Below are 27,701 nucleotides of genomic sequence, written 5' to 3' on the forward strand. Positions count from 1 at the left end.
TGTGTCAAACAAAGTGTCTATATACATCTATATGCATACTTATACATATGCATATACAGTATACAGTGGATTTAAAACATCTACTTGCCCCTGTTAAAATGTTTAGGTTTTTGTCATGTAAAAAACAAAAACAAAATAAATCATGACATTTTATTTGACTTTTAATGTGATATAACACCAAAACAAATTCAAATGCTCTTAACTAAAAATTAAATAAAAAGATCAAATACTGCTCATGAGTAATTATCAAACACTTATCATCAATGAAGTGATTCTGATTAACCCCAAATAAATATAAGCTATTTCTGAAGGATTTTCCTGACATTTTCTGGTTTCAACTGATAACTGAAGCCATGGCTCAAAAAGCATGTATGTGATCTCATTGTCAAAAGGTATCCATCACAAGAGGGGTACAAAAAAATTTCCAAAACATTAGATATACCATGGAACACTGTAAAGGTTCAATTTCGTCAACAAATGGAGAACATGGGGCACCACAGTGACATTACCAAGAACAAGACATGCCTCCAAAATTGATCATAGGACAAGAAACAACTTATCAGGGAGGCTGCCAAGAGACCTACAGCAACATGAAAGGAGGTGCAGGAATCAGGAAACAGGAGCTGAGAAAAAAAAATTCTTCACGGCTAGGCTGTGGTTTAGGTTGGCTAGACTGAAGTAAATTCTCACAAAAAAAAAAAAAAAAAAATGCAAGTCCACCTACATTTTGCCAAACAATGTGCCAAAATGTGTCATAGTCTGATGAGACCAAGGTAGAACTTTTGAGCATAATTCTAAAAGATATGTTACAAGACAACTTTTTACTCCAAGTACTCCTGTGGCACCACACTCCTCCCAGGTTGTAAGGAAAGTGTCCATAGTGACTGTCTCTCATCAGTGGCACATTGCTCCTCTGTTGATCTTTTTCACTCAATTCATTTCAACAATCTTGCATCTCCGGCAGGCTAGAGCATGTCCCCCTCTTGTTCAGGTGATGGCACATCTCTGTAGCATTTGAGGTCCAGAAAAGTTTGTAGTTGCAGGAAGCCCAAAAGGACTAACCCTGTGACCATCGGCAATCCTATTATCCTCAACAGGATTCAGTGCTGCACATAGCATGCCTGACTAAATCTAACTGACAAACATAATAATGTCTAAAAACACATTCAGGTGAGAGGGTGGCTAGCAATCTCAGTAAATCTAATTTCACAGCAAATTAATTGTATGGCCCGTTTCAGTACTATGGAGCTCTTCTGAGTACACAATCCGACCGAGTGCCACAATGTGTAAGGAGGGCAGGTGTGTCCCAAGCAGCCTGCATCTTGGTGGGGGTACATACAGTACATACGAGACAGTGATTTAAGTACAGATTTATCGCGGTAATGTTCTGCAGCTTTACTGGAGACAATGATATTTGTATCCATCTCAAAAATACTTACAGCTCTAGAGACAGAGGGACTGAATTTTGAATAGCAATTGCCTGTCCTTATGTGTAATGAAGTGTTGGAGATGATGAAACCAGCATTGTGCTGGTTCACTTAGAGTCCCCTCCAAAATTATTCTACATTTTTGTTATACACTGAAGACATTTGAGTTTGAGATCAAAATATGTATGAGGCAATAGATCAGAGTTTAAGTTTTCATTTCTTGGTATTTACATCTAGATGTGTTAAACAACTTAGAACATAGCTGTTTTGTTTGAACACACCCATTTTTCAAGTGATCAAAAATATTGGAACATGTAACTGACAGGTGTTTCTTGTTGCCTCGTGTGCCATGTTAGATTGATTGTTCAAAACAATTAATAGCTCTGAATGTCTACTCTTGGTTTGAGCTCTGGGTTTTGCCTGTGAAGACTGCAAACCAGAAAGCTGTCTATGGGAACAACCAAGTCATTTTGAAGTTGAGAAAAGAGGGAAAAAATGAATCAGAGAAATTTCAGAAGCATCGCGCATAGTCGATACAACAATTTTGAACTACCAGACATTGAACAGGTTGGCCAAGGAAATCAGCAGTTCATGACAGAAATGTTGTGAGAGCTCTGAAAAAGCCCAAAGCAAGTCAGTGAATCACCAAACACCTCCACCGAGCAGGTGTGAAGGTATCACAATCCACCATTCAAAGAAGACTATGAGAGCAGAAATATAGACGCCATACCACAAGATGCAAACCACTCATCACCTGTAAGAATCAGAAAGCCAGATTGGAATTTCCAAAGAAATACAGAGATGAGCCACAAAAGTTCAAGATTAAACTCTACCAAAGTTATGGAAAGGCAAAAGTTTAGAGAAAGAAAAGCTCTGCTCATGATCCAAAAGATACAAGCTCATCGGTCAAGCAGGGTGGAGGTAGTGTCATAGCTTGGGTTTGCATGGTTGCTTCTGGAATGGACTTACTAATCTTTACTGATGTAACTCATGATGGTAGCAGTAGAATGAATTCAATAGTCAACACAAACATTTTGTCTGCGAATTTACATAGAAATGCATCCAATAGAATTAGGTGGAACTTCATCAAGCAGCAAGAAAATGGCCCAACAAAACACTGCCAACACTACAAAAGACTTCAATACTTCAAAACAACAACAACAACAACAACAACAACAAGCTGTGAAAAAAAAAAAAAAAGAATTCATCAGTTTGATGCAGTTATTGCAAGCAAGGGACATATAACCAAATCTTAAGCATTATTTACTTTAAGGCTTTGTGTTCCTATACTTTTGTGCACCTAAACATTGGGTGGTCTGCTACTAAATGTGCTACATTGTTTAATACATCTAGGTGTAAATATTGGGGGGAAAAGATGTCCTCCCCTTCAGCTCTTCTATAATTAATGACTCCATAACATGTACTGACTGCATTCCAAACAGCAAATGTTATTCCTATCCTGAAGAAAAGCACTCTGGACACCTCAGACATCAGCAACTACCAACTGCTATTATTTTTCTCTATTCTTTATACAATTGTTTAACACACTGTGTACAGTCAACTGTCTCTCTACCTTAAGAATACTTCCAATATCCTAACCAGTCAAGCTTCAAGCGGCACACTCCACAGAAACTGCCAGAAAAGCTTTATAGATCAGCCAAACTGTCATCAGTCCTCATCCTCCCCAACCTTTCAACATTTGACAAAGTCAATCACATGACTCTCTTGTCTATCCTCATGAGTCTTATAATTTGTGACACAACCTGGAAACTATTTGCTTTTTACCTGGAGAGAGGGTCATTGCTGGGTCCTCTTTTGTTCTCCCTCTATACTCACTCTTTTGATGAGGTCAATACCCTTACATGGGTTTTCATACCACTGCTATGCTGAAGACACTCAACTTGTCCTCATCTTTCCTACCTGAGACACTCATGTTTCTGCACATATATTAGCATGTCTAGTTTCGTCATGAATGGAAGTTCATCAGCTGAAACTATATACCAGCAAGACAGAGCTTCTCTACATCCCTGGAGATGCTTCCCCATGTCAGGATCTTGTGATCCTCCGGGACAGCTTTCAGATCTCACCATCTGTCACTGCTCACAACCTTGGGGTTGTTCTGGACAACCAAACGTTCTTCACACCTCACATCACAAAACTGACTAGTTCATGCAGATTTCTCCTTCACAAAAACAGGAGGAGCTGACCATTTCTATCCATAGAGGCCACTAAGGTGCTTGTTCAGTCCCTTGTAATTACAAGACTGGTTGCTTCAACTCATTCCTGGCAGGTGTTCCCCTATGTGTTGCCCCAAGTTCTCACACACCACCCCATTGCTACGCACATTTAACTGGTTTTCTCTAATTGACTGCATCAGATGTAAAACTCTGTTGCTTGCCTACAAAGCCAAGCATGGCCCATACCCATTTACCTTAAAGCACTTACAGTGGGGGAAATAAGTATGGGACACATCAACATTTTTTTCACTAAATATCTTTCCAATGAGGCTATTCACATAAAGTCCATAAATAAGTTATGTGTAATAAGGTGGAATGACACAGGAAAAAAGTATTAAACATGCTAAGAAAAAACAGTTCTCCAAGGTAAGGCAAGGAACCATCTGAAATCCGTTAAGTAATTATACCCCCTATCTGTGCAAATTAATATCAGCTAGTTTAGTAAATTGATGGTCTATAAAAAAGCTTTTTGTTACCAAGGTGTCACACAAGAAACATCTCATGATGGATAAAAGCAAAGACCTTTGAAACCTTATTGTTGCAAAACATATTGATGGAATCAGATACAGATGTTTTTCAAAACATTTGAATCCTCCAGTAAACACCATTGGGGCCATTATCCGCAAGTGGAAGCAACATCACTCCATCATCAACCGGCCACACACAGGAGCTCCTCGCAAGATTTCTGACCAGGGAGTCAGAAGAATAGTCAGAAGTGTAGCTCAAGAGCCAAGGACCACTCAGAAAGAGCTTCAGAAACACTTGGAGGCAGCAGGTGCCATCGTCACAGAGAAAACAATAGGCATTCCACTGCTCACGCTCACCCTGCAAGACTCCATTACTAAAGAAACGGCATGTCGAAGCTCATTTAAAGTTTGCTACATCTCATTTGGACAAGCCTATGAAATACTTGGAGAGTGTAGTCTGGTCAGACGAGAACAAAATTGAACTTTTTGGCTTTCACACAATGTTTGTAGAAGAAATGGCACTGCACATCACCCTTGAAACACTATACCAACAGTGAAGTTTGGAGGTGGAAGCATCATGGTGTGGGGCTGTTTTTCATCACATGGTACTGGCAAACTTCATATAACTGAAGAAACGATAAATGTAACCCTTTACTGGGAGATTCTTGAGAAGATCTGCTGCCATCCACCAGGATGATGAAGATGAAGACGTGGGTGGAGCTTCCAGCAGGACAACGATCCAAAGTATACAGCAAAGGAAACTCTCAGTTGGTTTCATAGAAAAAAAAAAAAATCAAGGTGTTAGAATGGCCCAGTCAATCACCTGACTTGAATCCAATTGAACAAGATTTAAAGACAATATGTTTAGAAGAATGGGCCAAAATCACACCTGAATACTTGGGCCGATTAATTCCTTCATACTGGAAGCGTCTTGAAGCTTCATTACAAACAAAGGCTTCTCCACTAAGTATTAAATACATTTCAGTTAATGTGTTCAATACTTTTTTCCTGTGTCATTCCACTTTATTACACATAATTTCATTTATGGACTTTAATGCTGTGAATTCTTTATATTTGCGAATTTCTTGAGTTAATACTGATGTCTGGTGAAAATTTCATGTTAATAGCCTGATTGGAAATATATTTACTGACAAAAATGTCCCACTGTATCACACCCTGCTCTGTACCATGCTCCCTCTGAGCTTCTAGAACTACTGGACTGCCAAATGACTCCCCCCCCCCCCCTTCCCCAAGTGTACAAGAAAGACATGCATAAAGGCTCTTCTCTGTTCTGGAACCAATGTGGTGGATTAAACTTCCCCTAGTTTCTACACAGAGTCACTGCCTGTCTTCAAATTAAGACTAAAGACCTACCAAGAACTAAAATTAGCACTTTGTTTAAAAAAAAACAGTGACATGTATTTTTCATACTCTACTAACCTCCCCAATAAGGTTTTTAGACTGATACTCTTAGTACTCTTAGTCCCTGCCTTAGTGAACTAGCATGAGTATGTTTTTTGTCTACAAAGCACTTATTTAAATTGCTCTGAAAAAGGGCATCTGCTAATACTGTAGTTGCATACCATGAACTACATCTGATAGCCTTATAAGAAGGAAGGGTCCTTAGGAATTTCATCACTGTCAAACTACAATTGGACAGAAACCACTATCCTTCTTTTTAACAAGGAAGTATGTAGAATATAACCCTTTGTTTTAAAACCTAGGTCTACCTTTTTTGATTACAATTTTGTCCAAGAGAGAATGAACTCATTGAGACCCTTTGTTGGCCGTGGTGGTTGTAGAAGTTGTGGTGGAGGGGCTGCACAAGACAGACAGTGGGCATTCAACTGCCTAAGAGTGTGTTACTCCCTTCCGAAATATTGTGGGAGGCAGAGAGAACAATGTGGGAAACTGGGTTATGATGATATTAAATCAACTACTGCAATTGAAACAATTCTTCCAGTGCTGGCAGTAAAAGTCCAAGGTATTCCCAGTGCATGCCACACGCCATACAAATAGGACACATTCTCACTATGTCTGCCTTCAATGCTTGGGCAGCATGCGTATATTCCTTCATTTGATGAGATCTGTAGTGATGCAATACAGACATCAATGTCAAGGTCAAACTAGGTAGAATGCAGACTATGGAGCTTCGGGGGGCTTGAGCTGTGAATTCAAATCTTCCTTTATAGATTTTACATAAAATCCTTGCACTGAGACTTATGAGTGAATCATGTCATGGTGCCTGTCTTTGGCTTCCAGGTGACTCAGATACTGGCTGCATGAACAAAAGTTTTGCAACAAGGCTCAGTTAACCACTAGTAAAATCACTCAAGCATGAGAGCAGTGCTGGCCAGTTACATGGTGGAGAATGTGGAGTACACTGAGCGGCTAACAGCAAGGGAGAGCCTGATCTGCTGAGGAGGATGAGAGGTGCATTGAGAAAAGACTGACACCAGGTCCAGTCTTTTTCATTTAGCGGAATTCAGTTTACATAGCAGGCTCAGTAATGAAAGGAAATGATTATGGCAAGGGAAACCATGCTAACTGCAAATACATAGTCACAGGGCCACTACATCATAGGCTGCATGAAATACTCAGAGGAGATAGTGCTGAGGGAGGACCTGACCTGACAGCGTGAATGAGAGGTGAGTATTCCATATAGAGGAATAACACAGTAGCAGCAAGATTATAGAGATAACTAGCAAAGAGCACAAATAGTAACAACGCATAAGGCTTGCAATGAAATTCAACTCGAAGCTAGTGGATGCCACACATTTCCATAGCATTTAACCAAAAAAAAAAAATTCATGTATAACAATACACTTACCACTAGCTTTGGAGGACATATTATATGCAGCTCTTCTTGTAGTCACGAGTTGAAAAGCAAGTAGCTCCACATTCCATATCCAGATCATACTCACCTGGCAGTTAGAAGGGGTGAAATAGAACTATTATTACTAGCCACTTACCACATACAGTGGTGCTTGAAAGTTTTTGAATCCTTTAGAATTCTCTATATTCCTGCACAAATATGATCTAAAACATCATCAGATTTTCACATAAGTCATAAAGTAGACAACAAGAACCCATTTAAACAAACGAGGCAAAAATATTACACTTGGTCATTTATTTATTGAAGAAAATTATCTAATATTACATATGTTTGATTATCAAAAGTATGTGAAACTCTAAGATTGTCAGTTAATTTGAAGGTGAAATTAGTGTCAGGTGTTTTCGATCAATAGGATGCTTTATTTAAAGAACATGGATCTATCAAAGTCTGATCTTCGCTTGTTCAAGTGTATCATGGCATGAACAAACAAGATTTATGAGGACCTCAGAAAAAAAAGTTGTTGATGCCCATCAGGTTGGAAAATGTTACAAAACCATCACAAATGTATTTCGACTCCACCAATCCACAGTCAGACAGATTGTGTACAAATGGTGGAAATTCAACATTACTGTTACCCTTCCCAGGAGTGGTTGACCTAAAAAAATCACTCCACTGAACAACACTGAACAACTATGGTGTCAACAAGGTTGCAATAAGAAAGTCACTGCCCTCCAAAAAGAACACTGCTGCCTGTCTATATTTGCTAAAGATAATGTGGACAAGCCAGAAGGCTATTGGAAAAATGTTTTGTGGATAGATGAGACCAAAATATAACTTTTTGGTTTAAATAAGAATGGTTATGTTTGGAGAAAGGAAAACACTACATCCCAGCACCTTATCCCATGTGTGAAACATGGTGGTGGTATTATCATGGTTTGGGCCTGTTTTGCTGTATCTGGGACAGGACAGATTATCATAATTGATAGAACAATGACTTCTGAAGTATACCAGCAAATTGTAAAGGAAAATGTCAAAGAATGGTTAAAGAAGAATAAACTTAATGTTTTGGAATGGCAAAGTCAAAAGTCCTGACCTTATTCCAATAGAAATGTTGTGGAAGGAGCTGAAGCAAACAGTTCATGTGAGGAAACCCACAAACATCCCAGAGTTGAAGCTGTTCTGTACTGAGGAATGGGCTAAAATTCCTCCAAGCCGATGTTGCAGGACTGATCAACAGTTACTGCAAATGTTTAGTCGCAATTTTTGCTGCACAAGGGGTTCACACCAGATACTGAAAGCAAAGGGTGCCATACTTTTTCCACTGACAGATATGTAAAATTTTTATCATTTTCCTCAATAAATAAATGGCCAAGTATAATATTTTTGTCTCATTTGTTTAATGGGGTTCTCTTCATCTACTTTTAGGACTTGGGTATGAAAATCTGATCACGTTTTAGGTCATATTTATGCAAAAATATAGAAAAATCTAAATGGTTCACAAACTGTCAAGAATCACAGTACTTACTAGCTTTAAAATAACATGCTACCGGCTTCACTAGTGAAAACATACTAAAATTTGTATAAGAATGTTGTAAATATACTACAAAATATATAAATATATTGTGTTTTAATACACCTATAACATACTGTAAATGTAATATTAATGCAGTCATAATACTTCTAAAATCTATTTTAATCTCAAAGTATACAGTACATGAATCATGAGTTAAAATGCATATACTTAATTTTATTTAAAATACACTATTTGGCCAAAAGTTTGTGGACGCCTAACGGTAATGTTCAGATGTCCATAAATATTTGTCCATATAGTGTAGTTCCATTGTTGTATTGAAGCATTAAGTACACCTTAAAGTTTTTAATTGTTAATTTTTTTTAAAAGTAAAATTGTTGCATTTTAGCACACAGTGCAATAGGTGTGCATTAGTTGGGCAGCTGTGACATCAAACTGCTCAGAATGGGCCACCCAGAATAATAATCACCCATAAATAACTTTTCCCATATATTCATTGACATACCTTTTGACATAAAATGCTCTGAATACAGCCTAAATGCCCCTCAACTAGTTACAACTTCCTAACATTCATCATTTTGGCCTAAATTCTTTTCACCCCTTCTCTCTATCTCTCGCTTACTCTCTTTCTTTTCCTAACTGTGCTTCCTTCCCTCTCCCTTTTAGATGCAGGATGCTATGGGCTATGAGCTTCCCTGGGTCTATTTTGTCAGTCTCGTCATCTTTGGATCCTTTTTCGTTCTAAATCTGGTTCTTGGGGTGTTGAGTGGGTAAGCAACATGCATGTGCATGTGCTGTATGTGTATGAATGTGCGTTTATGGACTCTGTTGTCTAGCATCAGAGTAGAGCAACACTTTGACTAATGGAGCATTTTTCATCTCACAAGGAGAAAGAACAAAGAGCCAGAGAAAGACAGTTGTTTAATTTATTAAAAAGAAAGGCCCATTATGTTGTTCTTAGCCAGTCATATGCTAATCATCCCTCTCTCTTTCCATTTCTCCATCTCTCCTTTTTGTCCCTATTCCCAGGTGAATGATGCTGTAGGGAACTCCTGGCCATGGCTTTATTTTGTTACTCTAATCATCATTGGCTCATTTTTTGTTCTTAACTTGGTTCTGGGGGTCCTGAGCGGGTAAGAGACAGACTATCATGCAGACAGATAGAAGATAGACAAATAAACAGACTGGATTTCCTGTATAGAGTTTGGAATCTTATATAAGCCAGAATAAAATAGTACATTAAATGATACCAAACTAAAAGAATACCAAAGTACAAAGGAATGTACAGAGATATTGGTTACATTAGAACTAGGAATTCTCCATTTAAGGATTAAACTAGAAAATATCACACGCATGAGAACTCTATGATATTAGTTAGTCTTTTTCTCCAACTTTGAAAACCTAAATGGTATGTTAGCTTATTAAGTATCCTTATTTTTAAATATGTATGGTAGCCTTGACACACCTGACATGGTGAAATTTTGACATTTCCTTATATACAACCTGTATGAAAGTAAAGTTATAACACTTCAAATGATGGGTTCCTCTGGAAGTGAAAAAGAGGAAATTTGCTTTTAAATACTTTTAACATCACAAGGTGAAGGCAAGTGAATGTATGCTATGTATTAACAATCCAAATCAGCAGACAACCTTGTGGTCAAAAAAAGGCAAGGGTCAAACATCAAGCAAACAACGCAATGCATGGCAAAAGAAATCAAAATGAGGTGCAGCTACCAGCTACGTAGGTTATGGGTAGATGGAACCAGAGGGGAAAGAAAGAGAGAGAAGGATAAAAGAGAGAGAGAAAGGGGTGCCATCTGCCACCATGGACGCCATCAGGTGATCCTCCACTAGATGGATGATTTCTTCTAGGGTTGCCAGTCTGTGGCACAGGACCCACTCCACTGTTTTTTCCCCCGAGATCCATATGATTGACATGCAGATCAAGAATTCCCTAGGTGTCCTGCTTCTCAGACAGCATTCACCACCTACAGGAGTCCTTGAGCTGCTGTGCAAAGACAAACTGGTGGCCGACCTCCATGAGTGTCCGCCGTCCAACTGACCCATTGTAGCACCACCTTCTTCACGGTCTGTTACTCCAGCTGCACACATGGCAGCAGCTGCTGTGAAGTGAGCTGGGCTTCCCCTGACAGCAAAGGGAGGAGGCGTAGGGCCCACTCTTAGTCTGGCTATCCCCATGCAACTGCCACATGCTTGAAGAGCTCTACGGAGCGATCCAGATAATCCATAGAGGACATCATTGTGAGCACCACGGCCGGGCTGACTGGAGTAGCTGCAGATGGAGGCACTGCAGTTGGAGGCATGGCTGGTTGCAGCAGCATCTGGAGCACCTGTTGGTTTTCAGCCTGCTCATAGTGCAGACCGAGGAGGGGCTGATCTGGTGGAGTCTGACGACAGACTTAAAGACCCCACTATTGCAAGAAGCTTCTATGAATGCTTTTGGAACCTCCTCCCCAGTTCTGGCACCTCTGTATAACTTGGTGTGTATAAAGGTAGGTGGCAAGGACTTGGGAGACAGGCAGACTCTGACAGAGCTTCAGGCTCACTTTATTTTTTATAATTAGTGCTTTTCAGCATGCTTTCAACACAATACTCAACAGAAAAAAAGGAAACACTGTCCCAATAATTCAGGGCTTCTGCCTTGCTCAACTTTATCAACACTGTCCAAACTCATGCTCCTAGGTATGTGGGTGTGCATGTGTTTTATGTGCAACCTCTGTCAGCTCTGTCCCCCTCTCTATTGGATTCAGTGCATTCTTTCTAAAAGACAAACAATATACTATAAGCAATCATGACAAGATTGCTCAGGTGAGACTTATCATGGGTTACCTGCAAGTTCAACCTGCCTCATCCGTCCTGCCGTCCACAGCTGATTCTCAACCAAAACCCCACTGCCACAGCAGTCAGCCCATTTGAGGGTGTAATTTCAGTCACAAAGTTTACTGTTAGGTGCAACCAGAGTTGTTGTGGTATAGGTAGTGACATGAGTTTCCCTACAAGAAGCAGATAAGGACACTTGATCCTTGTCCATGTTCCAGGTGATAGGAGATTCTCAGTCTTGAAAGGGAATAAATTTCCTGAGACACAGTCTATTTATTCAAGAAAGGTTTAACCCCTGACCAAGGGTAAGAACCAATACCCTGACCTGAACAATAAAATGACCAGTTCATGAAATTCTAGTGTGTAGCTCTGTGCAGTGAAACTCTGGTCAGCATAATAGCTTACTTTTTCTTTAATTTATACTGTTCATGTAGCAGAAGTGGATGCAGTTGCAAATATATTCATTAAAGAAAAAAGCAGGTTTGCAGACGATTAAAAACATAGGACAAAAGTGGAACCAAGGACAAACTGGACCAACTGGAACTGAACCAGAAACTGGACCAAGGCACTCTTGATGTGATCTGTGTGCCTCTTTTTCTCTGGGATACCAAAGTATCTTAAGACATTATGAAAATGATTCTCTGCACTTGAAAAGGCAGATGATAGTTTGGATAGTGGAATGAGGTTCAGGGAAGCGATCAGTGATGACCATTATTACTATGTGTCCTTGTAATATGGGAAGATCTGCCAGAAAAATCAATGGCTGGTGGGGTTTACTGGCAGGTAGGGTTCTGGGGACCTTTTATTGGTAGGTAGGGTTGTGGAGACTTTTTCTTGGGCACACTGGGAGCAGGAGGGGATGCTAGGCCACCTTTACTTGTTGTTGAGGAGCTGATATGTTTTGTGAACCCCTGGATGTCTGGTAGAAGGGGACGTGTGGGCTCAGTTGATCAGTTTGTCTCTCAGTGGGTATGGTTTATATAGTACATATCCTTTCAGTGGGGCAGGACTCTGGCATGTGATGATCTTGAGATTTCTGTGTCAATATCCCAGCAAGTCATGCCACAAAACATGACTGCAGGAGAATGCATTCTTCATTGGATAGTCTGGATAGTGCAGGATAGCGATGAGATATGGAGTAAGCCATGGTGTTTTTAGCTCTGTAGGCATAGGGTCCATTTTGCTTGCCAAGAGTTTAGATGTTTTGCTGTTGTCATGTAATCAAGTTTTTGAATGCCATCTCAACTGTGGACCATTCTTTGACAGCAGTTATCTTATTGACTTCCCTGAAGACCCCCTTAGCACTGATAACATAACCCAGGAACAAAATCTTGGACTGGCGGAACTTACACGTCTCTCCTTTGATATGCAGCTGGTTTTATAGCCTTCAGCAGCCTTCTTAGTGCTTAACATGGTTTATGTTAGTGTCTAGAGATGGGGATTAGGTTAATATGTCATCTATACAGTATAAGCGATCACAAACTGGAAACCTGCTGATGCAGGTGATGTGGCTTTAGTGCCTCATTTCAGTGGTTTAAATGGATATATGCAATTGTGTGGTGATCTGGTGGCTGCCATGAGTTCAATGGCACAGTCACAAGGTTTATGAGAGGGTAGGCTACTTGCTTTAACATTGCGGAATCTCCACCTGAGTAGATGCTTGGAGACTCTCTATGGAACTGGATGTGACCATAAGCTGTGGGGTTCTGAGGCATGCAACATGACAGTGAGAGGACCAGTGGATTATTTTCTTTTCCACCCAGGAGAGCTCTAGATTGTGGATGTGCATCCACGGAAAACTGAGGATGGTGAGGAATTTTGTGGTCATGGAGACAAAGAAGGAGATATGTTGGTGGTGTATATCTGCTGTTGGGTTTGGTGTAGGGTGCTGACTTGTATGTGAATGGGTTTGTAATGGTCAGTGCTTGTATTTGGAGTGGAGACTGGAGAGGTTGGGTGTCAAGGCCACTAGGGCCTGGTCTATGAAGTTATCCTCTGCTCCAGAGTCAATCAGTGCTTAAATGTCGGAGAAACCTTCTGAGTGTCTTATCTCTACTTTAATGATGAAAACTGGGTAGGAAATGAATCATACTGGCCTGACTGTAGGTGAGCAAAGGGAGAAGCTGGTCACTCACAAGGTGGTTGTATGACTTGTGATGGAGGACGGTTGGGACATTGGGTGACCTGGTGCATGGAGTTGCTGCAGTCAAAGCAAAAACATTCTCTTTGGCACCTTTGGCATTCCATAGCACTGAGCTTAGTTTGACAAACCTTCATGGGCTCTGTAACAGTTGGGTTGAGGGAGAGCTTTTCCTCAGGGAATGGTCCATTTCACCATCTCAGGAGCTGGTTGAGGCAGATGGACTATTCTATGAATGAATCCAAGTTGGCATGGTCATCATGCAGGCAAGCTCTGTTATGATGTCTGGACATAACCCTCATCAATTCTGAAGCTGATTTTTAATGCTAGCTTGTTCCATAGATATTTGGTTTGTCAGTTATTTTTCCCAGAAAAACACATTTAGCTTCTTGTCATTGAGAAAACTGAGGTACATCAGTATTTGTTCATTCTTACCATAATTATGTTTTTTTTTATATATAAACCAAATATAATGTTTATGTTTCATGATATGAACCCAATTTAAATAGCTATGGGTTTTCAGGCATTAGCGGCACAGTGATGTCTCGTTGGGGAGCAAGAGCAGCAGATAGTCATGCTTAGTACACACTCTGCACCATCATGCTAGCTCTGTTAGCAAATCCAGCAGCAACCTCGCTAGCTGCTTCCTTGCTCATTGCTTGCGCAGAGAAATGCATGCTCCAGTATTCACTCCACTTCTCAGGTCACATAAAAAATCCACACATTGCCAGGGGCTCAACACAGAGATATCACAGAGTTGGCCTGCTGGGATGACCAAGCCACCCTCGACTCCCTCATTAACATGTCCGTTTGTCTCAATCACATGTTCTGGAATCAAAGTGGAGTAAGTACCACGACAACTTTGGTCCTAGAATTCCACGTCCCAGAACCCTTGCAGCCCGGTTAGGTCAAGCTAACCAGCATGGAATGCCAAATGCATCAAAAGGAGGGATTGTGCCATTATTGTGACAGTCCCAAGCAGCAAGTAGCACATGCTCTTCTAGACTGTTAACTAATATTCTGCAGTCAAATCATAAGCAAGAGCACATCCAGAATTCTCCCTTACCAGTACATCACTCAAGAAATGTCTGTTAAATTGCAGCCTTGATTGATTCCAGTTCGCTGCTGGAAACCTCATAGACCACACCCTCATTGAGAAGCTCCAGCTACCCCTTCAATTGCTGCAACACTCCCTCAACATTCAGGCAATGGATGCAGGTCCCATTGGTGTGGTGGGTGTGGGTGGCTGACTGTCAACGATGCACTAGGAGCAAATAGCTCTCCTCATCCCTGTCATGACCAAGCCCATAGTGTTGGGGTTCCTGTGGATGAAAACCCTTGATCCCCAGATTTCCTGGAAGGAGAGGAAACTCACACTCTGGTCAGCTCACTGTCATGCCGTCAATGTCAAGTGTCTCCAAGTCCTGTCTGTCTGCATTACCTTGACAACCATAGAAAACCTTGAATCTCAGTCTCCCATAGCGATTCCCCTTGAATACCATGAGTTCAAAGAAGTATTTAACAATATCAGAGCCAGTGGGCTCCCACCATGCTGCCCCAATGACTGCGCCATAGAGCCTAGCAGGAGCCACACCTCTTGCTCGTTAAGGAAATCCACACCATGAATAAAAACATAAAGGAGGCTCTGAAACAGGAGTATATTAGCCCCCCAACATCACCTGCATTGGGAGGGATTTTGGCTACATCATTGACCCAGAGGGGTTGCTTATGAACCAAAATAAGTTCACTTATCACCATAATGATCACTTAACATGATGATGATCATCATAAACTGGCCTACACCAACCACCATCAAGGAACTACATTTTCTTGGATTGGTTAATTTCTATCAGAGGTTCATCCATGGCTTCAGTATCATAATGTCACCCCTCACATCCCTGCTGAAAAAAGGTCCCAAGAAACTGCAGTGGAATCCTTCAGCAGACCAAGCCTTCAAACACCTCAAAGCCACATTCACCTCGGCCCCCATTCTTAAGCATCCTGATCTCTCCAAGCCCTTCATAGTGGAAATGGATGCCTCCGAGACAGGAGTAGGGGCTGTCCTCTCACAGTGGTGTTGGGGGAAACCCAAGTTCCACATTGTGGCTTACTTCTTCCAGAAGTTGTCTCCAGCCAAACATAACTATGATTTCCGCAACTGGGAATTTCTCGCTGTCAAACTGGAAGAATGGTGTCACTGGCTGGATGGGACTCTTCACCCACTGACCATGCACTCTTCAACTCTTCATCTCATCACTACATTGGCCTATTCAAAAGTCAGAGAATCAATGAGAAAACATATAAACTGGACCAACCACATCACAGCTGCCTAGCCCCATCATTTCACATTTCATTACTGAAGACTGAAGTTCCCCTTGCCAAACCCCAACCTGCACCACTCGACATTGAAAGAGAGCCAGCCTATACAGTAAAGGAAATCCTGGATTCATGTTGGGGAGAGGGAAAACTCCAATACCTCACTGAATGGGAGGGTTATGGACCTGAAGAGAGATGCTGGATTCCAGCCAACAATATGCTCAACCCCATGTTATGTCTGGACTCTATCCATACTACCCGAACCACCCAGGATTATGACTCAGGGAGAGGCCCAGGAAGAAATGCAGCCTACACTGCACGGCTGACAAACATGGCCACCAAGGTCTCGAACGCCCATCATACGTTCCAACTCACCTGATTACTAATCACAGACACCTGGACTCAGTCATACGACTACAGCATTTAAGGATTCTTGGTCATTCCAACACACTTTATTCCGTACCAGTCTTTACCAATCGTTTTTAAAGTCTCTTTGGTTTTTGATTCTAGTGTTTTTCTTGTTACTGATTTACTGATTCTTGCCCTGTTCATGCTGTTTGCATTTCACCTGACCATTGCCTGTTTTTTTTTTATAACCTTGTCTTTGCCTTATGTTTTGACATGATTTAAAGCTTTCTAAATAACGCTGTGTAGTACCTGCATTTATGTCTGCATCTGCTGGATGACAGAATCTTCTTATGTCATTCTTACCTCCTCCCAAATGGCTTTTAATCATTCTACACTGCCAAACATAATGAAACAGTGTTCCTTTATCCTCAATGCATTTAGTACATATGTCTGATATATTTTTATTATAGGACTTTAACTTCACAGGAGTTACATACATTCACATTAAGCACTTATACTGTGTTAGTTTGAGGTGTGTATTTACTCTCTGAGTGTGTGTTACAGCACAATCTGATTTCCAATCCTCAGTGGAGATTGCAGTTTCCAAATCTTTGTTCCAGGCATTTAGTGTATACTGTGTATATTTAGTGTATACTGTGAACTCTCGAAAGAGCAGGATGACAACAAATTATAGAACTCTGATACTCTCATATGGGCTTAAAAATGGGCTGATGGGTATTGTCAGAACTCCCCAACCATGAAAGAACTAAGGATAACCACAATCTCAAAACCAATGGACAATACCGAAGTCAGAAAAAAAAACATTATGTCCATCATTATGAAAAGGCTCCACATGCTAGGAACAGATACACAAGCCCTCTGAAGGTGTGCTGTAGTATCTGGCACCAAGACATTAGCAGCACATCCTTTACGTCCTGTAAGTTGTGAGGTGGGGCAACCATTGATTGGACATGTTTGTCTAGAACATCCCACAGATGCTCAATCGGATTTAAATCTGAGGAATTTGCCGGCCAAGTCAACAGCTTGAACTCTTTGTCATGTTCTTCAAAAATTCCTGAACAATTTTTGCAGTGTGGCAAAGCACATTATCCTGCTGAAAGAGACCACTGCCATTAGGGAATACCATTGTCATAAAGGAGTATACTTGGTCTCCAGTAATGTTTAGGTAGATGATATGTGTCAAATTAACATCCACATGAATACCAAGACCCAAGGTTTCCCAGCAGAACACTGCCTAGAGCATCCCACTGCCTCTGACAGCTTGTCTTCTTCCCATAGTGCATTCAGGTGCCATCTCTTCTTCAGAAAAATGATGCACACGCACCCGGCTGACCACATGATGTAAAAGAAAACATGATTCATCAAACCTGGCCACCTTCTTCCATTGCTCCATGGTCCAGTTCTGATGCTCACATGCCCTTTAGAGGTGTTTTCGGTGGTGGACAGGGGACAGCATGGGCACTCTGACTGGTCTGCCAATAAGCAGCTCTGACCCAGCAATCACAATTTGCCCATTGTCAAAGTCACTCAGATTCTTACTCTTGGTAATTTTTCCGGCTTCCAACAAATCCACTTTGAGAACTGACTGTTCACTTGTTGCCTAATATATCCCACCCCTGGACTGTGTTTTTGAATGTTATAGCTGATCAGTTAAATAGTATGCAAATGCCTTGCCAACTCTACAGTTGTAAGCTAATCTATTTACAGAAAAAAACATTTTCACTTTATCAAAAATGATACATTTTACAATGATAAAAGTGTATTCAGTTTGAGCATAGGCATCATCCTGAGTTTTGTCACTGTAGTACTGTGATAGTGTCTGAGAATTTGAGCTGTCACCCTATGTTAACGTTCAGTTGCCATTCCCATGTTGTAGCAAGGAGTCCAACTACTTTTGTTAGTTGCAGCTGATGCTTCTCTCCTGCCCTAACAAAAGGGATGGCCTGTCTCATGCATGTTGTTGCTTTCTGCGAGTGTTCCCTGTGCAGATGGCATCTGCTATTACCCTTAGCACCTGGTCATGGTCACCCACCTTCCTGGATCAGCTGATGTCTCTCCTTCCCTCAGGCTTTATTGACTAAGATGGTCTTGCAGTGCTACCCATCCCTGTCCATCCAAATGAGACTCTGGTGTCAGTGAGACTTAAAAGCACCTCTCTCGCCAGGTAACCCTGAGCTTCTCTGACCGACTGTTGAAAGGGAGCTGGAGCTTGTTACTGTTCCTATACCAGGAAATGCTGCTAAGACTTCATAGTAGGCCCAGCCATCTACACAAAGAGTAAATGATCTTTCTCTCAGTACACTCAACAGTGGTAAATGGGACCTCATAGTCCAGCAGGGGCTGAAGAAGACATGGTAGGCTACCATGTTGACAAATCCAGGCTTCGACATTCCCTAGCAGCCCTGGTTTGTCTATAGACTGGTTTGTCTATAGACCTGGTTTGTCTATATGCCTGTAGTTCACTGGTGGTTGCCTGTAGTGCTGCTCCTCAGGGTGCAGTCAAAGACTTTACCTAGGCTCTTGAATAGCTTCTAAGTGAGTAATGTGACCTGGATGCCACCTATGGAGAAACAGAACAGGAACTGTTGATAGTTGATTATCTAGAGGTGTAGTAATACAGAACAAGGTCCCTTTGATCTTTAACAGTGTCAAGTCCAGCCACAGAACAGTCAGGCCTCTTTTGCCTTCCCACACCTCTTGGATCAGCTGGGTGAAAACACCTGTGTGTTCAATACACCCAGACACCTTCAGAACTTTCCATTTCTGCACAGAAATGTCAATAAAAGACAGGAGTGTCAAACTCAGATTGTGCTTGGGCTACATTGATGTGATACCCTGGACAGCTGTAATCAGAGTCTATTTTTTTAAAAACTTATTTAACATATTCTAATGATTCACTGATATCCTAGGCTCTAAAAATTATGTCTAGAAAAAGAAGCCCTAACAGAAACTATTGAAGTGTATGCACTATTAGTTAATAACAGTATAACAATGGTTATACTGAATACATTTATAAGACAGTTTATATATATATATATATATATATATATATATATATATATATATATATATATATATATATATATATATATAATGAATGCATTGCTTTGCTTAATCACATTTTATTGAATACCAGCTGCTGCTGAGAAACATGATTTTCCATTTGGAATAATAATTTTTTCCTGTTTGACTTTGAAAGCTATTAGCTTTATATATTGTATATTAGCTTAATATAGTCTATAGCTATCTGAGAGCTACACTATAAGCACTGAGATATGAGAGCCAGAGAAGTAGTTTGGTGGCGTTTACTGCAAAAGTAAATTATATTTATAACATAAGGTGTCTAACCCTAACCCCAACCCTGTTATTAACATTATTTTAAGCATCTTCAATGGAACTGTCAAAGCTATTTTATGGCAACATTATTAATATGGAAAGATTAAGAAACATTAAAGATTGACAGTAGATGCCATAAAAGATTAAATAACAAATTTAAAAGACAGCAGTAACAAATTCTGCTGTTTGACATCCAATTTAATTGTGCAAATCAGCACACTGTCCACTGTCAACACAACACATGACATACTTCTAAATCATCTTTAGACATGGGTGTGACTTACAGCAAGAGCAGCACACAGTTGTTAAAATGCATTTCAGACTGTTCTCAAGCCAGCCTTGGTAGAAACCAGAGTGCAATTATATGCACCATTTTATGGCAACTGTCCTTTGGATGTGAAAAAAAGTCTTCTGCCCTTTGGTTTTAGTTAATCACTCTAATGTGAGCTGGTACATGCTGTAGTGTCATGGTAGTGCCAAAAGACACAGGACTATACTACCCATCAGCCCCAGTATATCACATGACCAAGTCACATGCTTCAGTAATCACTGTCACCTGTCTTGTTATGCCTTATTAGCACCACTGTTTAAGTTTTAGTTTTAAGTGTCACTTTAAAGCTTTTGTTGTAGTTGTTTGTTGTCATGTGTGCCACATTATCGCTTACAGTCTGTATGTTTCTTGCCTTGTATCCAGAGTTCATGTTAATGGTTCTTGTTGTCACTGTTTTGTTTGCTTTATCTTTATCTTCCTCCTCTACATATTCCTGTTGGATAACTTGACCTACAAATGGATGCAGCAGAAATTTGAGTTCTGCAGGGGCCCCTGGAGGACATCCACCAGATGTGGGAGCAACAGGGGAAGGGAGATTGGGTCAGTGCCACACTGGAATGGCATGAACCCATGTGCCACCTTAGGAAATTTTTGGGGAGGGAGCTCCCAACCAGGCCGGAACCATTTCCCACTCTATCTGCCCCACTGAGGATGTCACTCCACCTCATTGCTCAGCTGAGGATGTCCCTCTACCCTTGTGCCATTACGGCCTTTCCATCAGCATCACTCCATCTCCCTCTGCTACCTTGGAAGGCACTATGCCACCCATCTCCACTTTAGACATCAATCTGCCTTCCTACTACACTGAGGACATTGCTCTGCCTACTTGCTCTGCTGAGAATGTTATTCTGCCTTCTTGCTTGGCTGAAGACGTTGCTCTGCCACCTTGCTCCACTGAGGATATCGCTTCTTTCCCCTGCTTTACAGTTTACGTTGCTCCCCCCTCTTTCTACACAGAGGACATTGCTCCCCCCTCTGACTCCGCAGAGGATGCCGCTACCTCCTCTGTCTTCACAGAGAACATTGCTCCCCCTTTGTCTCCATGTTGGACTTTGCCAGGAATTGTCTCATATCCATAGTTCATGTTAATAGTTCTTGTTTTCACTGTGTTGTATGTTTCAGCTTTATCTTCTCCAATAAATTACCTGCACTTGCATCCACCACCTTTACCAATTCCTGACATGTTCATGGTAGTCCCTACACTATGAACCCGCTGTGAATTCTGGATAGTGTGAAAATGTTGAGCAGTATTGTACTACAACTTGTTTCGATTCAATAAAATTTTATTTGTATATCTCTTTTAACAATGGACGTTGGCACAAAGCAGCTTCACAGAAATCCGGATATAGTATTTTTAATCTTAATTTATCCTTTAGAGGATCCAAGGTTTTTAGTAGTGCTATTATAAATCGCTCCACTTCTATAACTGTATACTATAAAGTCAAGCACTGCTAAGTGTATTATAAGGAACTTGAGTATGAGCATTATTAGATTTTAGAGGGGTGATGTGACAGCATCCAAACATCCCAGTTCACTAAAACACTCTATGCCCATGAACCCTCCAGATCTGCTCCTTTACCTAAGAAAAAACTATTCACAAAAAGCTTGACTAAACAAATATGTTTTCAGCATGAACTTAAACACTGAGACTGTGTCTGATTCCTGAACATTAATTGGAAGGTTGTTCCATAACTGTTGAGCTTCCCCCTGTTGTAGCCTTCACTATTCGAGGTACCAACAAATAGCCTGCACTTTTTGATCGATGTAGGAGTGACGGATCATAAAAGACCAAAAGTTTGCTCAGGAACTGTGGCTCGAGACCATTCAGTGCTTTATAAGTCAATAGTAGTATTTTACAATCAATGCAAAATTTTACTGGGAGCCAATGCAGTGTGGATAAGATCAGGGTCATGTGGTCATACTTTCTGGTTCTAGTAGGGACTCTTGCAGCTGCATTCTGGACTAACTGGAGTTTGTTTATGCTCCTACTGGAACATCCAGGCTGTAAGGCATTACAGTAATCTAGTCTAGAGGTGACGAAAGCATGAACTAATTTTTTTGCATCATGTAGTGACATTATATTTCTTATCTTAGCAAAATTTCTGAGGTGAACCAAGGCTATCCTTTATCCTTTATATTAATATTTCATGTAATATTATTTACATGAACGTCAAATGAAAGACTGGAGTCAATAATCACTCCAAGGTCTCAGAAAGGTAATCAGAAAGCTTACTTCTAGCTGCATGTGGTCCTAGTACAAGTACGTTTGTGTTGTCAGAATTAAGAAGCTAATAAGCATCCAATGTCTAATGTCCTTTACACATTCCTCAACAGCTGGTGTCTCTCATCTGGGTTTGCTGAACCATATGTGCTAGTTTAAATGATTTAGGTACATAGCCAGTGCTAAGGGAAGAATTGATTATTTTTAGAAGGAGTTTGATTACTTCTGGAATTATCTGTTTGAAGAAACATAGGGTAAGGGATCTAGTATACATGTTGATTTTTGTGAGGAAATGTGTGAAATTAGTTTGCTCTCTCAAAGGGGAGTAAAACATTCTAAATATTCAATCTGATATTGTTATATTATCTACAGGGTTAGTTATAAGACTGTCTATATATAAATTAATAGTCTGAATTTTTTGTCTAATATTTAAAATTTATTCCAAAGAACAAATTAATTAAATTATCGCTGACATATAATGAATGTGTGCATGTTTCTGTTGTGGTCTTATTCCTAGTTCATTTTGTGACAGTATTAAATACGAATCTAGGATTATTTTTGAGATCTTCATTTAGGGTGCACAGATTTATCTAGCAACACTAAGGGATTTTCTATAGTTCAGGAGGCTCTCCTTCCATGCTGTTTGAAATACTACTAATTTGGCTTGACGCTATTTATGTTCTAGTTTTTGAGTGGTCTGGTTGCATGTGTGATCTTTATACCAGGGTGCTAGCTTTTTGTCTCTAATTATCTTTCTTTTAATGGTGCTACCTTATCTGGAATGTTGATTCTAAGCATTCTGTCACCTGACCAAGTTCCTTGGGATCAGACAGTGTTCCAATCATAGTTGATAACTCTGGGAGATTATTCATAAAACTCTGTGCAGTAGCTGACGTGAATGTACGTTTGATGTAGTAGTGTGGCAAGGTGCCTATATTATGTTTGTTACAACAGGTAAGCAGAAATCGATACAATTGAAAAGAGAGCTTTTAATAAACCAAGCACAAACACAAGCAAAATCAGTAACCAGAGTAGCAATAAACATGAAAGACTTGGTAAGGTCAGTTACTAACACACTGAGTGATACTTTGCAATGAGAGAGCGTGACTGCAGTCCTTATATACTGTGGCGATTGTGTACAGGTGTGTGTGATTAGTGAAAAACTTTCCCCTTCTGCCCCATTTTGATTTTCATTGACATAATTTTCTAGTCTAAAGACAGCAAGGGGGTGCCATCCACATAGGGTTTGTCTAAGGTAATCCCAACTAATCTTTGTGGACAACATTATGGATGAAAAAGAAAAAAAAAACTGTATAATTTAAATGCTGACATAGGCAAGAAACTCCTAGCAAATTAGTCGAAAGCAAGAGTACAGGTATATTTACATATTAGATACTCATATGTTTACACACACATTGTCTGTTACTAGTATCAGGATATTGCCACGTGATTTCTAATTTCCCAGCAGTGCTTCTCTCACCCCCCCATTTCAGGTTAAAATGTGGCCTGTGTGCTGGTAGAATTTGTGTTCTGTAATGTGCTCTACCAGAGATTTTGCCAGAGCCACTAAGTTCAAATCCTGTCCTCCATGTTTACATTGATGGGATCTGAGTATAGCCAGCTAAGTGGAGATCCACTGGAGATGCCCAGATCTTTTGGGTAGAGGGGTTTGTATAATAATCTCCATGACAGAGAAACATTCTCTGGAATTTAGAGGTAATCTCTCCATTTTGTGTCTGGAATTGAGAGTTAATGTCTCCATGTTGTGTCTGGAATTGAGAGTTAATGTCTCCTTTTTGTGCCTGGAATTGAGAGGTAATCTCTTAATTTTGTGTTGATTCTTCATCTTAGTGCTATGTAATGTGATGCCTTTACGCATACACTATACTGCACATAATCTTTTATGCATAATCTTTTTTTACCAGCAGTATAAAGGTGTATATTGTGTTCTCTCCAAAGTAATGGTGTTTGCTCTTGACTTTCATCTCCCTCTCAGACTTTCAGCCTGGGAAAGGAAAAGAATGTGAAACCATCATTTAATGTAGGTTATTTCTGTTAGCATAGTTTTGGGAAAAGCATTTTTTATTGTCAGATTATCTGCAGTTCTTACTTATTTGAGCCCCAAAAGTCCTGTAACCAACTGTGCAGACTTCTACTTACCTGTTGTAAAATCAAGCAGATCCATTACTATGGATACTTGGGAGTTCTAGAACATGGAATTGCATTTGGGATGGGGGGCTGTATGTTAAACAAGGGTTCATTGTTCACTGCTCACAAAAGATGTTTTAAACCAGTCTATAAAACATTATTTATTGTAGGCTCATTTTATAAATGTTAGCAATTACTGTAGACATCAGCAAAAAGTGGGTGCTTCCTGCAAATGTCATTTCTCACATCTACAAAATCAGGTGATTATTATATTCTCCCATCAGTGTAAATGTCTCTTTATGTATAGAGACAAAAGAAAGTTATTACAGAATGATCACTCTGTATGGCTGCCCATCAATGTAAACGTCTCTATATGTAAACACAGGAGAATGAGGGTTAATCACCGTCTGACGGTGTAGTGTAATGACTGTTTATTTGTGAAGATACCGATGAATGAAAACATGGTGCACCCCAAAAAAAACGTTCAGCTTTGGCTTTATTCTTTCAACAGTATGTACAAAGCAAATCGAAATCACTATTTTTAAAAACCTTTTCATGAATTTTGTGCCATCGGGCTATCTCTATAGTCCTGCATGGATGAATCATAGAGATGCCTGTACAATTGTACATTTCGGCAAGAGTTGCCTCAAAGTCATTAATTTCCGGATGCGGCAAGTTACAAAAAATGCTGGACCTCTTTCAGTGCTTCTGAGTCACAGGACTTGGAGTGAAAAGGTTTCTTGTAGAAAGCAATTGCAACAGACCAGTCTTATGTTGGTCTTTTGTTTCCTTGCCCTCACAGAGCTTTACAAAGTGGAAATATTTCCTCTGGCTTGTCTGTTTTTCTAGTGTAAAGAATAAAGCATTAGGTGCGCCCACATCATTTAGGTGAGAGAAGCAGTCTCTTACAAATGCACTGACTTAATGTGAGGTAACTAGATCTCTCCTCTCTCGAAGAATTCCAGACAAGTTGAATGCAGTAATTAGGTGTTATATAATTGGCAAAAAAATCTGTTTTTGTTTGAGGTCAAGCCCTGCCCCAGACACACAATTGGCATTCAGCTTCAACCATGTGCTGTCTGACTTCAGAAAAAAGTGTCTCTCCACAAATCAACCAAGTTGTGATAATTTGGAGTGATAATTTATCATGGATTTAAGTACCTCTGAAGAGAAACAATAAGGCTTTTCATGATTCCTGTCCATGTCCTGGTCTAAGCTGTAGTTAAATCTCCCCTACTGTGCACCTACATTTGGTGCGCATATGTTAAAAAAAGAGAAGTGAAGTATCCCCCCAAAGTTGCATCTATTTGCATTATTTGAGTGGGTAATATTTCAGTTGCAGTGGGCTGCGTGTTTAGATATAGTGAGAATAGTACTGCAACTACAGCAATTAGATATGTTCCATGACTAAAGAGCACATCACCTTTCCAGTCCATGAGAGTTTTGTTATGTATACTCCATTATTTTGTTATGTATATATGTGTGTGTTTCTTTCAATAAGCTAACATCAGATTTCTTTATTTGTAAATAGTTGAATTATGCAGATCTGGGAAATATTATCCAAGATCTGGTTTTCACAAAAAAATGTTTTGTAGAATCTAGGAAATCATTGAACTCTTCCACTGTGTAGTATCTTTACCAGCTGGACTTTCCTAAGAATTTGTGGTAGTAACCTCATCTGCAATGTCAGACTCACTTTTGGATTCAAAATTCAGTTGACTGAACATCAGGCATAATTCAGGTGTCATTTCTTCAGCATCACAAATAAAGCTGCTGCTGCTCTGTGTTTTAAACTCTAGTGTGTTGGCAGCTGCATCAAGCTCACACAGCTCTGCTATGGTTTATTAGGTTCTTCTGCAGTAGTGAATTCAGTATTGGTTGGGTCTACGTCTCTGTCCCCTGCACTGATCTGTCCTGCAATGGCTTCTGATACAGTGCTGGTCTCTGTGTTTAAAGGGAATGCTGAAATAATGTCCCTGCTCTCATGTGCCTCAATGTTTTCAGTTGGTTCAGTGTTGATAGTTTCAGGAGTATGTAGTTCTTGCTCCTCACCCGCATTATGCCTTTTTGCCTATTTAAGTCTGTATGGTATGACTTGGTCTAGCACAAGTTTAACTCTTTATTGCATCAGTACTAATAAAATAAATTTTGGCCACCATTGTTATTGCTACAGAGCGATCTAGTGTTTCATGAGCCTCCAGCACCATGGCCATCTGATGCCTGAATTATATTACGTGCTTTAGCTCTGGACCAAGGGAGTTTATTTTAATCGGACTAACTACCAAGATCATGCTTAAGTGCATCATCAGATATAAATGAGTCACATTGCTGAGAGTAACTCTGATGTATCGAATGCCTTATCATTACCACCCTACAGACAGTGGGAGAATCAGGACCAACTCATTGTTAATAAACATTCCCTGCTGTACTAAATGATTGACCATATATATCTTTAAGGAAGAATACTATAGCTTTATTTGTTTTGGGTGCCGAAACGATTGGTGCTTATTTGTGCCAGTCTCTTTTGTCACTGCAATTAGTCAATATTCCACTGACAATGATGCTTCTAGCATACATTTGCAGCCATGCCGTAAATGCTAGAGAGAGAGAGAGTATAACAACCACAAATAGGCATCAGGTGTGCCATGTTATAATTGGCTCATTCCTCAACATTTCCGCTGCAGAGTCTCACTAAAGAATAAACATTAGTTATAAGACTGATTTCCTTTTTTAATCTGATTCAAATCCATGGTTGCCTTTGCAGCATTCTGTTGATATAGTGACATTGGTGTGTGCGCCCTTGAGAGCAGCAGGCATTTGACAGCAGGAGATGCAAAATGGCAGAACAAACTCAATACTCACTGTTAAAATCAAAATTTTTCATATTCAATTTTGCAGCCTGGATTTTACAAGTTGAATTGAAATAAGAAACCTGAATACAGGTTTTTGAATATCTGAAAACTGAATTAGTCAATCTGAATTTGAGAACACTGAAAACTGAATATAGATAATTGCTTTTTTTGAAAACATGAATTTAGCTTTTAAAATAAGAATCACTGAACACTGACAAAACTTAACTAAATAAATACAGATGTGTGATTTCAACCTAATATAGTTCAATGTTATGAAATCAATGTTCTTTCATTTTTATTATCACTTTTATTATTAAGAATTAATTTAAATTAATTTTAAAATACATTTTTTTATTCAGATCTTTGTCACTTTTTTGCTTCCATAGTATCAAAAATTCAGGTGTTTCTCTCTTTTTCCTTACCCCTTTACATTATGTCTTTGTCTTTCCCTTGTTGTGACTCAGAGAGTTCTCTAAGGAGCGTGAAAAGGCAAAGGCACGTGGAGATTTCCAGAAGTTACGAGAAAAGCAACAGCTAGAAGAGGATCTAAAGGGCTACCTGGATTGGATCACTCAGGCTGAGGACATTGACCCGGAGAATGATGAGGGACTGGATGATGCCAAACCGAGAAACTGTGAGTAGAGGATCA

The 27,701-nt window shown here is 40.0% G+C and overlaps 1 protein-coding gene across 10 annotated transcripts in view; it reads left to right on the top strand.

The window, feature by feature from the left end:
- The window catches only part of cacna1c (calcium channel, voltage-dependent, L type, alpha 1C subunit), a 315,602-nt gene that overhangs the window by 137,123 nt on the left and 150,778 nt on the right, over positions 1-27,701 (top strand). For all 10 annotated transcript variants that reach the window (XR_008388488.1, XR_008388489.1, XM_053649808.1 and 7 more), the window contains 2 exons: positions 9,528-9,631; positions 27,517-27,686. Coding sequence is in view for 8 of the 10 variants with exons in the window: in XM_053649808.1 (XP_053505783.1) it covers positions 9,528-9,631; positions 27,517-27,686 (274 nt within the window). In the remaining 2 variants the exon portion in view is untranslated. The remainder of the gene's footprint in view (positions 1-9,527; positions 9,632-27,516; positions 27,687-27,701) is intronic.

This window comes from Ictalurus furcatus, chromosome 19, assembly GCF_023375685.1.
Source record: "Ictalurus furcatus strain D&B chromosome 19, Billie_1.0, whole genome shotgun sequence".
Lineage (NCBI taxonomy): Eukaryota > Metazoa > Chordata > Actinopteri > Siluriformes > Ictaluridae > Ictalurus > Ictalurus furcatus.